Below are 12,594 nucleotides of genomic sequence, written 5' to 3' on the forward strand. Positions count from 1 at the left end.
GGCCTATCCCCAGGTGCATGTCTTTGGGGGTGGGAGGGGCCTATCCCCAGGTGCATGTCTTTGGAGGTGGGAGGGGCCTATCCCCAGGTGCATGTCTTTGGAGGTGGGAGGAAGCCGGAGTACCCGGAGGGAACCCACGCATTCACGGGGAGAACATGCAAACTCCACACAGAAAGATCCCGAGCCTGGATTTGAACCCAAGACTGCAGGACCTTCGTATTGTGAGGCAGACGCACTAACCCCTCTGCCACCGTGAAGCCCTAAATAAATACAATTTAAAAAAATAGAGGCAGCTCACTGGTAAGTGCTGCTATTTGTGCTATTTTTAGAACAGGCCAGTGGGCGACTCCTCTGGTCCTTACGGGCGACCTGGTGCCCCGCGGGCACCGCGCTGGTGACCCCTGGTTTAGATCGAGACCACCTGACTCCTTTTGTGCACGTTAGATTCTTCATACAAAGCACAGAAAGTTGGATAAAATGAAATACTGCACTAAGAAACATGACAATATCCAGATCCCATGTGTGAGGACATTTATTTTGGTGTATATTTGACACTTAATTCTAGTCTAGAAAAGAAGTGTGCCCATTTAATCACAGCTAAGTGTTGTACATAATATGTCTACAATAAAGACAAGCTCATCCCTGTTGTCACACATGGAGAGTCTTGCAGCATGTCTGGGTGTCACTTTGCCGGGTGTGTCCTCATGTGATAGTTAAAGTTCTGAGACATGGACAGTCTTGCAGCATGTCTGGGTGTCACTGTGCCGGGTGTGTCCTCATGTGTTAGCTAAAGTTCTGAGACATGGACAGTCTTGCAGCATGTCTGGGTGTCACTGGTGTCCTCATGTGTTAGTTAAAGTTCTGAGACATGGACAGTCTTGCAGCATGTCTGGGTGTCACTGCGCCGGGTGTGTCCTCATGTGTTAGTTAAAGTTCTGAGACATGGACAGTCTTGCAGCATGTCTGGGTGTCACTGGTGTCCTCATGTGATAGTTAAAGTTCTGAGACATGGACAGTCTTGCAGCATGTCTGGGTGTCACTGGTGTCCTCATGTGATAGTTAAAGTTCTGAGACATGGACAGTCTTGCAGCATGTCTTGGTGTCACTGGTGTCCTCATGTGTTAGTTAAAGTTCTGAGACATGGACAGTCTTGCAGCATGTCTGGGTGTCACTGGTGTCCTCATGTGTTAGTTAAAGTTCTGAGACATGGACAGTCTTGCAGCATGTCTGGGTGTCACTGGTGTCCTCATGTGTTAGTTAAAGTTCTGAGACATGGACAGTCTTGCAGCATGTCTGGGTGTCACTGGTGTCCTCATGTGTTAGTTAAAGTTCTGAGACATGGACAGTCTTGCAGCATGTCTGGGTGTCACTGGTGTCCTCATGTGTTAGTTAAAGTTCTGAGACATGGACAGTCTTGCAGCATGTCTGGGTGTCACTGGTGTCCTCATGTGATAGTTAAAGTTCTGAGACATGGACAGTCTTGCAGCATGTCTCGGTGTCACTGTGTCCTCATGTGTTAGTTAAAGTTCTGAGACATGGAGAGTCTTGCAGCATGTCTGGGTGTCACTGGTGTCCTCATGTGTTAGTTAAAGTTCTGAGACATGGACAGTCTTGCAGCATGTCTGGGTGTCACTGTGCTGGGTGTGTCCTCATGTGTTAGTTAAAGTTCTGAGACATGGAGAGTCTTGCAGCATGTCTGGGTGTCACTGTGCCGGGTGCGTCCTCATGTGTCGCACCATGGTGGAGCAGTCGATAAAGCTTTTGTTGCAGACGGTGCAGGTGTAGGGCTTCTCGCCCGTGTGCCTCCTGGTGTGTATCTTCATGTGTTCGCTCTGCGAAAAGGTTTTCCCGCAGAACGTGCAGGTAAAGGGTTTCTCTCCCGTGTGCGTTCTCTTGTGCTTGTTGAGCGTCGACGGCTCGCGGAAGCTCTTGTTGCAGATTGCGCAGGAGAAGGGTTTCTCTCCGGTGTGCGTCCTGGAGTGCTTCATCAAGTTGCCCTTCTCCGAGAAGCCTTTCCCGCAGACCGAGCAGCTGTACGGTTGCTCCCCGGTGTGTTTGCGCATGTGTCTCGTCAGGTAACTGCCGTAGGTGAACATTTTGCCGCACACGGGACAGTTCAAGCTCTTGCTGTCGGCCGGACGCGTCTTGTCGGCTTTAGAGTCCTCATCCTCAGAGTCAGGGGAGCGTGACGAGTCCTCGCTGTCCGAGCGTGGAGCCACGTCTGCCTGCGACTGGTTTCTAACATCGTCTGTTTTCATGTGTTGAGTTGAGCTACTGCTGCTTGGAGGCTCCGCCTCTCCCATCTTCTCACTTCCACCTCGGACCTCGACCTCTTCACTGTTGACAATGACTCGGACCACCGGGAACTTGGTGAAGTCCCCCTCCTCCAGAGTCCACACCTCACTGTGAGCGGGCGCCGCCTCCATCTCTTCATCGTGGCAAGGCTCTAGGTCCTCCTCTTCCTCTTTAATGAGGGGGGGGCCTGGCTCCTCCTGCTCCACCCTGGAGTTCCAGTCCTGCTGCTCAGGAGGAAGATCTTCATCAGGGACATCTGTAGGACGCAAGAAGGCAAACAGGTGGCTCTAAATATGAATGATATCTTGCAGAAGCACACAATCATTTTCTTCTACGACGACTGTGACAGCGAAATTACTTATACTTGTTTAAATAGATGATGTTCTTTGAACTGGGTACCAAAAGTTGTTTATTAGGTTTAGGAATGTGACACTGCAAGAGGGCTCTAATCTTTCTCCTGTCTTTGATGTGACATGTGGACCATAGTTGACGTGGGCATGTGTTTTCCCTCTTCCTGACCCCCAACAGAGCTAAATTGTTCCCCTTTCCTGAGTGACCCCCCCTCCTCTGGGCGAACGACACCCTCTCCCCTTCACAGGACTTTGGGTATTCATTCCACTGGTGTACTGTATGTAAATGAGCATGGAGGGTGGGACTTCTGAGAATGTATAATTGTCATGTCCAATTCTAAAGGAGTTAGAACAAGCTGGAACGAACGGATGTGTCGTTCTGGTTTGGTCTCGCTTTGCAAAGCTCGTTATTATTTATTTGTTTGTTACTTTAATAAATCGTTTTAAAGCTATTTTTCACTAGAGGATCGTCTTTAAGAAATTTCCACAACACGACACACTTGACGCTGACATGAAGGAACGTACGACACACTTTGTTTGGATTTTTCTGCTTCAATGAGAGCTGACGCTGAGATCACAACGTCAGACGCACACATCGACCTCAAAGTTCAGCAAATATCTATAATTCGCTGTTTGTACATATTCAAACCGTCTGTGGTTTCTCGACACATCCATCCATCTATTCATCTTTTTCAGCTTCTCCGAGGTGGAGTCGCGGGGGCAGCAGCCTAAGCAAAGAAAGCCCCGACTTACCACTCCCCAGCCACTTGGTCCAGCTCCTCTTGGAGGATCCCAAGGCGTTCCCAGGCCAGCCGGGAGACATAGTCTTCCCAACGTGTCCTGGGTCTTCCCTGTGGCCTCCAACCGGTCGAGCAGATGCCTGAAACCACCTCCCTAGGGAGGCGTTCGAGCGGCATCCTGAGCAGATGCCCGAACCACCTCATCTGGCTCCTCTCCATGTGGAGGAGCAGCAGCTTTACTTTGAGCTTCTCACCTTATCTTTAAAGGGGAACATTATCAGCAGACCTATGTAAGCGTCAATATATACCTTGATGGTGCAGAAAAGAGACCATGTATTTTTTTAACCGATTTACGAACTCTAAATGGGTGAATTTTGGCGAATTAAACGCCTTTCTGTTTATCGCTCTTTTAGCGATGACGTCAGAATGTGACGTCTCCGGGGTAACACACCCACCATTTTCATTTTCAACACATTACAAACACCGGGTCTCAGCTCTGTTATTTTCCGTTTTTTCGACAATTTTTTGGAACCTTGGAGACATCATGCCTCGTGGGTGTGTTGTCGGAGGGTGTAACAACATTAACAGGGAGGGATTCAAGTTGCACCACTGGCCCCAAGATGCCAAAGTGTCTGCCGCCAGACCCCCATTGAATGTGCCAGAGTGTCTCCACATTTGACCGGCGATGCTAAGACAGACATGGCACAGAGATGTATGGATAACCTGCAGATGCATTTGCAACCATAGTCAACAAAATAACAAAGGTGAGTTTTGTTGGTGTTGACTTATGTGCTAATCACTGGTCGCGGCGTGACTGCCAGCTAATCGATGCTAACATGCTACGCTAATTGACGCTCACATGCTATTTACCGGCGGTGCTAAAGCAGACATGGCACAGAGATGTATGGATAACCTGTAGATGCATTTGCAACTATATTACGTTTCCTTCCACCCACATTTAATGCGAAACAAACACTTACCAATCGACGGATTTAAGTTGCTCCTGTGTCAAAAGATGCGAAAGTCCTGATCGTTTGGTCCGCACATTTTACCGGCGATGCTAACGCAGCTATTCGGCCATGCTATGGCTAAGAATAGCGTCAATAGCTATTCGCTCAATAGCTTCAGTTTCTTCTTCAATACTTTCATACTCCAACCATCTGTTTCAATACATGCGTAATCTGTTGAATCGCTTAAGCCGCTGAAATCCGAGTTCGAATCCGAGCTAATGTCGCTATATCTTGCTGTGGTATTCCCATTGTTTGTTTACATTGGCAGCACTGTGTGACGTCACAGGGAAATGGATAGTGGCATCGCAAATAGCGAAAATCAAGCACTTTCAAGCTGTTTTTAGGGATATTCCAGGAAGTTTGAAAAAAATTTCAAAAAATACAACAAGCCACTGGGAACTGATTTTTATTGTTTTTAACCCTTTTGAAATTGTGATAATGTTCCCCTTTAACAAGAGTGACCCACCACCCGCGTTTCTCAACCGTTTGGACAAAATGGCAATCAATTGTCTTAACATGATCATTTTTTCTTTTTTTTCTTTGATGCGCCTGAAAGTGTCAGCACATCACAGTAGCTCCTTTGACTTCCTTCATTTTTGGTATTATTCTCAACATTTCTTGCTTTATTTAATCACTTATCTTTTCCATAAACCACTACCGTATTTCCTTGAATTGCCGCCGGGTATATAGTATGAGCCTGCCTAGAATTACTGCCGGGTCAAACTCGTATCGCAAAATAATTAGCGCATGCTTAGCGTTACCGCCGGGTCAAACTCGTCACGTCACGAGTGACACTTCACCTGTCATCATTTTCAAAATGGAGGAGGCTGATTTCAATCATTTGAAATCGCATAAAGGGAAGAAGATTAAGAGCTATTCAGTAGGATTTAAGGTCCAAGCTATTGAATATGCTAAAAAGAACAATAAGCAGCTATGTTTTATTAATATACCGTAGCTGCGTGTGTCAAATATGAGTCATTAAATGACTCCCGCCTCCTGGTGGTAGAGGGCGCTAGTGATCCTTCTTGCGACTACTCGGCTGCAGAAGAAGTGACAACAAGCAGCAAGAGTGAGCAGCCATCGTTGATTTTTTCCTCTCGCTTGCACTTTTAACATGGAGGATTACATATCTAAAATAAAACAGTTTTCTAAACTGGACTTTCAATCAAAGCAGGAGGTAATAAAGAAAGATCTCCATCGAGATCGAGAGACTTTTAAAACTGAAGAAAGATAAGGAAGACTTCTATAAACAAGTTAGCGGTGCTTTTGATCAGAAGGAGCTGCGTATGGACTTCATTTATAAGTAAAGATAAGACCATAATAACCTTTTTTTATTTAAATGTGCTTTTCTTGATGGTATCCTTACATCACACTCAAATGTATAAGCGCAGGCCTAAATTTACCACATGCCTTTGGTAAGCGCCAGAGTGAGAAGAGGTTTTAAATTAATTAGCGCCCCGGCGGCAATTCAAGGAAATACTGGAATTATCTTTCTTGGGCGCGATTGTGTGTTTTTGTTACATTTCTTTTTCTTTTCGGGCTGTTTTGTCTTTGGCTTTGATGAGCTGAGCAGCCGGCCCTTTGTTTACACACGCCAGGAGCTGTTTCATCAATCAATCAATCAATCAATGTTTATTTATATAGCCCCAAATCACAAATGTCTCAAAGGACCTCATTACGACTACAACATCCTCGGAAGAACCCACAAAAGGGCAAGGAAAACTCACACCCAGTGGGCTCTCCTTGCCAGCGCTTTGTGGACGGCGGCCGGACATTCCCGTGGGACTACAGAAAAAGCGCCGGGGATGCCGTGCCGGCACAAAGATGAAGTAGCGGAGAAGGAAATTGAAGCCTGCAAATTCCCTCTGTCGTCTTTGGCGAATAAAATGGACAGAATTTTTAGGCGCAGTCAAGGCGTTGAGGGGATCCGGTTTGGTGACCGCAGGATTAGGTCTCTGCTTTTTGCAGATGATGTGGTCCTGATGGCTTCATCTGGCCGGGATCTTCAGCTCTCACTGGATCGGTTCGCAGCAGAGTGTGAAGCGACCGGAATGAGAATCAGCAACTCCAAGACCAAGTCCATGGTTCTCGCCTGGGAAAGGGTGGAGTGCCATCACCGGCTTGGGGAGGAGACCCTGCCCCAAGTGGAGGAGTTCAAGTACCTCGGAGTCTTGTTCACGAGTGAGGGAAGAGTGGATGGTGAGATGGACAGGCGGATCGGTGCGGCGTCTTTAGTAATGCGGACGTTGTACCGATCCGTTGTGGTGAAGAAGGAGCTGAGCCGGAAGGCAAAGCTCTCAATTTACCGCTCGATCTACGTTCCCATCCTCACCTATGGTCATGAGCTTTGGGTCATGACCGAAAGGACAAGATCACGGGTACAAGCGGCCCAAATGAGTTTGGGTCTCTCCCTTAGAGATAGGGTGAGAAGCTCTGCCATCCGGGAGGAACTCAAAGTAAAGCCGCTGCTCCTCCACATGGAGAGGAGCCAGATGAGGTGGTTCGGGCATCTGGTCAGGATGCCACCCGAACGCCTCCCTAGGGAGGTGTTTAGGGCACGTCCAACCGTTAGGAGGCCACGGGGAAGACCCAGGACACGTTGGGAAGACTATTCATAGCCGGCCACCCTCACCCTGGCTAGGAAGACACAAAAATATGAGTGAAATATCTTGCAAAAAACACCACGGTAACACCAGCACCTCCAAGCAGACTCAAGTCCCGCCTCCGCTACTACAAGGCAGCACAAGAAATGCTCAACTCCACCTCTGAGGACATCTCCACAGGTGCAGCAGCTTGGAAGCAGGAGTGGGAGTCAGCCGGGCCCTCCCGAGTCCAACGCTACATTTGGGACCCAGAAGATGGCGCTGTCATGCCAAATTTCTTCCCCCCTACCAAAACCTTTCCCCCCCATTTACTTCCGGGGTCATGATTAATACAGACGTTTTGCTAACGCTATATTACAAAAAAAATTTAAAAATAATTTACAAACAAAAGCGTTGGGATGACGCATTTAGTTCCGGGCTCACGTTTTCTCTTATGTCATCCCATAGTTTGTGTTTGTAAATTGTTTTTTGAATTTTTTTTATAATATAGCGTTAACAAAACGTCTGTATTAATCATGACTCCGGAAGTAAATGACAGCGCCATCGGAGGAGAAGACCTACCACGCCGGCAATGGACCATGCTGAACCGTCTACGGCAGGGGTCTCAAACTCAATTTACCTGGGGGGCCACTGGATGCAGAAACTGGGTGAGGCTGGGCCGCAAGAAAAGATTTCCTAAAAAAAATCTAAAGTGCACTTTTTAATGACTTCACCTTCTTTGATTGGCTTTCCCGCCCTAGCAACATACTTGCCAACTCTCGCAATCTTCCAGGAAACACACGAATATCAGTGCCCCTCCCGACAAACATTCTCCCGGTTTTCACCCGGACAACAACAATAAGGGCGTGCTGAGATGGCCCCGCCTGTAGCGTTGTAGGAGCCAAACAGAGGGCCATACTTCAGTTTATTTTATTATTTTGGAGTGATTGATGTCAGTGTGCACCTTTGCAGGTGGTGAAAAGTTCCCACGCAGGCCTATAAGGGGCAGGAGTGTACTGGGGGCTTGATTGGCAGTCGGGCACCAGCATACCGTCTTTGACCTCACCTGTCTGTAGACCTCACCTGTCTGTAGACCTGGGCTTTATATAAGCTACCATTTATTTTGTTTCCCGAGTATTCTGTTCCTTGATTTTTGTAAATAAAACAATCTTCAATTGCGCTGCTGGATCAGTTTGAATTAGTGGATGGAAAGCGGGAAAAGGAAGAATAGGTGACAAGGAAGGCTGTGTATAAGGTGTCAGTCAGACAAGATGCTCGCGCAACAAGGGGAACAAACATTTGAAACAAAGGGGTTATAGTGCCATCTCCGGGTTGGGGAGGAGACCCTGCCCCAAGTGGAGGAGTTCAAGTACCTAGGAGTCTTGTTCACGAGTGGGGGAAGAGTGGATCGTGAGATCGACAGGCGGATCGGTGCGGCGTCTTCAGTAATGCGGACGTTGTATCGATCCGTTGTGGTGAAGAAGGAGCTGAGCCGGAAGGCAAAGCTCTCAATTTACCGGTCGATCTACGTTCCCATCCTCACCTATGGTCATGAGCTTTGGGTCATGACCGAAAGGATAAGATCACGGGTACAAGCGGCCCAAATGAGTTTCCTCCGCCGGGTGGCGGGGCTCTCCCTTAGAGATAGGGTGAGAAGCTCTGCCATCCGGGAGGAGCTCAACATAAAGCCGCTGCTCCTCCACATCGAGAGGAGCCAGATGAGGTGGTTCGGGCATCTGGTCAGGATGCCACCCGAACGCCTCCCTAGGGATGTGTTTAGGGCACGTCCAGCTGGTAGGAGGCCACGGGGAAGACCCAGGACACGTTGGAAAGACTATGTCTCCCGGCTGGCCTGGGAACGCCTCGGGATCCCCCGGGAAGAGCTAGACGAAGTGGCTGGAGATAGGGAAGTCTGGGCTTCCCTGCTTAGGCTGCTGCCCCCGCGACCCGACCTCGGATAAGCGGAAGATGATGGATGGATGGATGGATGGGTTATAGGAACAATCACTTTCAGTGTTTTAGGCCACTTCAAGCGTCCTCTATAACCTGCCGTCTCGTCCGCTTCCCAGTCACATTTTGTATGTGGCTTCTGCAAGCCTACGGAAGTGACAGCAAGACATATTTGGTCAACAGCCATACAGGTCACACTGAGGATGGCCGTATAAACAACTTTATCACTGTTAAAAATATGTGCCACACTGTGAACCCACACCAAACAAGATTGGCAAACAGGGATGCATGGGATTCTGGGTATTTGTTCTGTTGTGTTTATTTTTTGTGTTACGGTGCAGATGTTCTCTCAAAATGTGTTTGGTGTGGGTTCACAGTGTGGCGCATATTTATAACAGTGTCGAAGTTGTTTATATAGCCACCCTCAGTGTGACCTGTATGCCTTGCAGTCACTTATTGTATCTACTGAAGCCAATTACAACATGTGGCTGGGCTGGCACGCAATTTGTACAGGTTGTAGAGGACTTCAAAGGCAGTGCCACCACGGTGCACCCTTAATAATGTTGTACCGGCAAAGTTCGGGAGAATGATTATTGGGAGTCTCCTGGGAAAATCGAAGGTATACAAATATAACGTTGTAAAGTGACATTCATTTAAACCTCGCGGGCCGCACCAACATTACATTTTCATATTAAGGCGCGGGCCGCAAAACAACGTCTCGTGGGCCGTGTGTTTGAGACCTTTCTTTACGGACTGGGGTCGGTCGATTTGGGTCATCGATGAAGACCTGAGGCTTGGCGGACAGTGCGGCATGCGAGTGTGGAATATAAACGGAATACAATGATTTGCAAATCCTTTTCAAGCCATATTCAGTTGAATATGCTACAAAGACAACATATTTCATGTTCAAACTGATAAACATTTAAATAATCATTAACTTTAGAATTTGATGCCAGCAACACGTGACAAAGACGTTGGGAAAGGTGGCAATAAATACTGATAAAGTTGAGGAATGCTCATCAAACACTTATTTGGAAGATCCCACAGGTGTGCAGGCTAATTGGGAACAGGTGGGTGCCATGATTGGCTATAAAAACAGCTTCCCAAAAAATGCTCAGTCTTTCACAAGAAAGGATGGGGCGAGGTACCCCCCTTTGTCCACAACTGCGTGAGCAAATAGTCAAACAGTTTAAGAACAACCTTTCTCAAAGTGCAATTGCAATAAATTTAGGGATTTCAACATCTACGCTCCATAATATCATCAAAAGGTTCAGAGAATCTGGAGAAATCACTCCACGTAAGCGGCATGGCCGGAAACCAACATTGAATGACCGTGACCTTCCATTCCTCAGACGGCACTGTATCAAAAACCGACATCAATATCTAAAGGATATCACCACATGGGCTCAGGAAAACTTCATAAAACCACTGTCACTAAATACAGTTGGTCGCTACTTCTGTAAGTGCAAGTTAAAGCTCTACTATGCAAAGCGAAAGCCATTTATCAACAACATCCAGAAACGCCGCCAGCTTCTCTGGGCCCGAGATCATCTAAGATGGACTGATGCAAAGTGGAAAAGTGTTCTGTGGTCTGACAAGTCCACATTTCAAATTTCTGGGGGAAATATTCGACATTGTATCATCCGGATCAAAGGGGAAGCGAACCATCCAGACTGTTATCGACGCACAGTTGAAAAGCCAGCATGTGTGATGGTATGGGGGTGCATTAGTGCCCAAGGCATGGGTAACTTACACATCTGTGAAGGCACCATTAATGCTGAAAGGTACATACAGGTTTTGGAACAACATATGCTGCCATCTAAGTGTTTTCTTTTTCATGGACGCCCCTGCTTATTTCAGCAAGACAAGTGTTACAACAGCGTGGCTTCGTAAAAAAAGAGTGCGGGTACTTTCCTGGCACGCCTGCAGTCCATACCTGTCTCCCATGGAAAATGTGTGGCACATTATAAAGCGTAAAATAAGACAGCGGAGACCCCGGACTGTTGAAGGACTGAAGCTCTACATAAAACAAGAATGGGAAAGAATTCCACTTTCAAAGCTTCAACAATTAGTTTCCTCAGTTTCCAAACGTTTATTGAGTGTTGTTAAAAGAAAAGGTGATGTAACACAGTGGTGAACATGCCCTTTCCCAACTACTTTGGCACGTGTTGCAGCCATGAAATTCTAAGTTAATTATTATTTGCAAAAAACAAAAAGTTTATGAGTTTGAACATCAAATATGTTGTCTTTGTAGCATATTCAACTGAATATGGCTTGAAAAGGATGTGCAAATCATTGTATTCTGTTTATATTTACATCTAACACAATTTCACAACTCATATGGAAACGGGGTTTGTAGATTTAAATGGATTATACTTGTATAGCGCTTTTCAACCTTCAAGGTACTACTTCCACATTCACACACACATTCACACACTGATGGAGGGAGCTGCCATGCAAGGCTCTAACCACCACCCATCAGGAGCAAGGGTGAAGTGTCTTGCTCAAGGACACAACGGACGTGACGAGGTTGGTGAAGGTGGGGATTGAACCAGGAACCCTCAAGTTGCTGGCACAGCCACTCTCTCAACCGCACCACGCCCTCAACAATATTATCATACTCTTATAATAAAAAGAAATGTTGTTTGGTGCTTGGGTTCTAACTGTTTTTGCGATGCGCGTGAAGTTTGTCTAAGTGGACTTGCCGTAGATTTTCCAAAATGGCGAACACAATACGCATGCGCAGTGCTACCTCACTTCATTTTTTATGCAAGGTTTGCGGCCTTCAGGGAGGAAACCCTTTAAAAAAAAAAAAAACATAAGAAATAAAATAAAAAGCGACAAACCTTCTCGTTGTAATTCATCTTCTGGTTTGAAAATAGCGTCCAGCATTTGCCGTTGTCGCTCGTTCTCCCTTTTTGTTCGGCAAAGTTCCTCCTCGTACTCTGCTATCATCACTTGGAAGAGTGCAAATATCTCCTCCACGGCGTCACTCAGGCGCTGCTTCATCAGCGCCCGCAGCATCTGCACTTTGCACATTTTCACGCCAGCACAACACTTTCACACTTTTATCTCTGCTGGGCGACACGTAGATCACTTCCGCTTTGCTCTCTTTGTTAGCGGCGAGCTAAGCTAGGCTAAGCTTGGACGTGAACGCAGGCGACTTTTCCCTGAAACGAGAGAGAAATGATTGTTTAAAGTCACGCAAAATACAGAAGACGGAGAAAAGCCGCACAAAACAGCCAAAAAGGAGCTACCTTGCTAGCGTTCGGTCCTGCTTTTTGCTGCCTCGACGGTCACAATGGGAAGGAGGACGGGGGAATGCTGCCATCTAGTGGACACACTTAGTACCGCACGCTGCCATGCGGATTGTGGCGTTGCCGATACCAGAAATACTTCTATACTTTTGAAATAAAGAATGTTTGCTAGTGTTGGAAACACGTGAGGACAAACATACGTGTACATATACATATACACACATATATATATTCACTGTACAAACATACACATAAACATATATGTACATCACTGTACAAACACACATATACACGTACTGTACATATACATTCACTGTACAAACATACATATATACACATACTGTACATATACATTCACTGTAAAAACATACACATACACATACTGTACATATACATTCACTGTACAAATA

At 46.7% G+C, this 12,594-nt stretch overlaps 1 protein-coding gene across 1 annotated transcript; it reads right to left on the minus strand.

The window, feature by feature from the left end:
* Positions 1-516: 516 nt before the first annotated feature.
* On the minus strand, positions 517-12,321 carry LOC133547074 (zinc finger protein 629-like). Its single transcript, XM_061892864.1, has 3 exons — positions 12,185-12,321; positions 11,774-12,097; positions 517-2,551 (listed from the first exon to the last, which is right to left on the minus strand). The coding sequence occupies exons 2-3, from the start codon at positions 11,964-11,966 to the stop codon at positions 1,704-1,706; spliced, it is 1,041 nt and encodes a 346-aa protein (XP_061748848.1). The 5' UTR covers positions 11,967-12,097; positions 12,185-12,321; the 3' UTR covers positions 517-1,703.
* Positions 12,322-12,594: the final 273 nt, after the last annotated feature.

This window comes from Nerophis ophidion, linkage group LG02 (genome assembly GCF_033978795.1).
Source record: "Nerophis ophidion isolate RoL-2023_Sa linkage group LG02, RoL_Noph_v1.0, whole genome shotgun sequence".
Classification (NCBI taxonomy): Eukaryota; Metazoa; Chordata; class Actinopteri; order Syngnathiformes; family Syngnathidae; genus Nerophis; species Nerophis ophidion.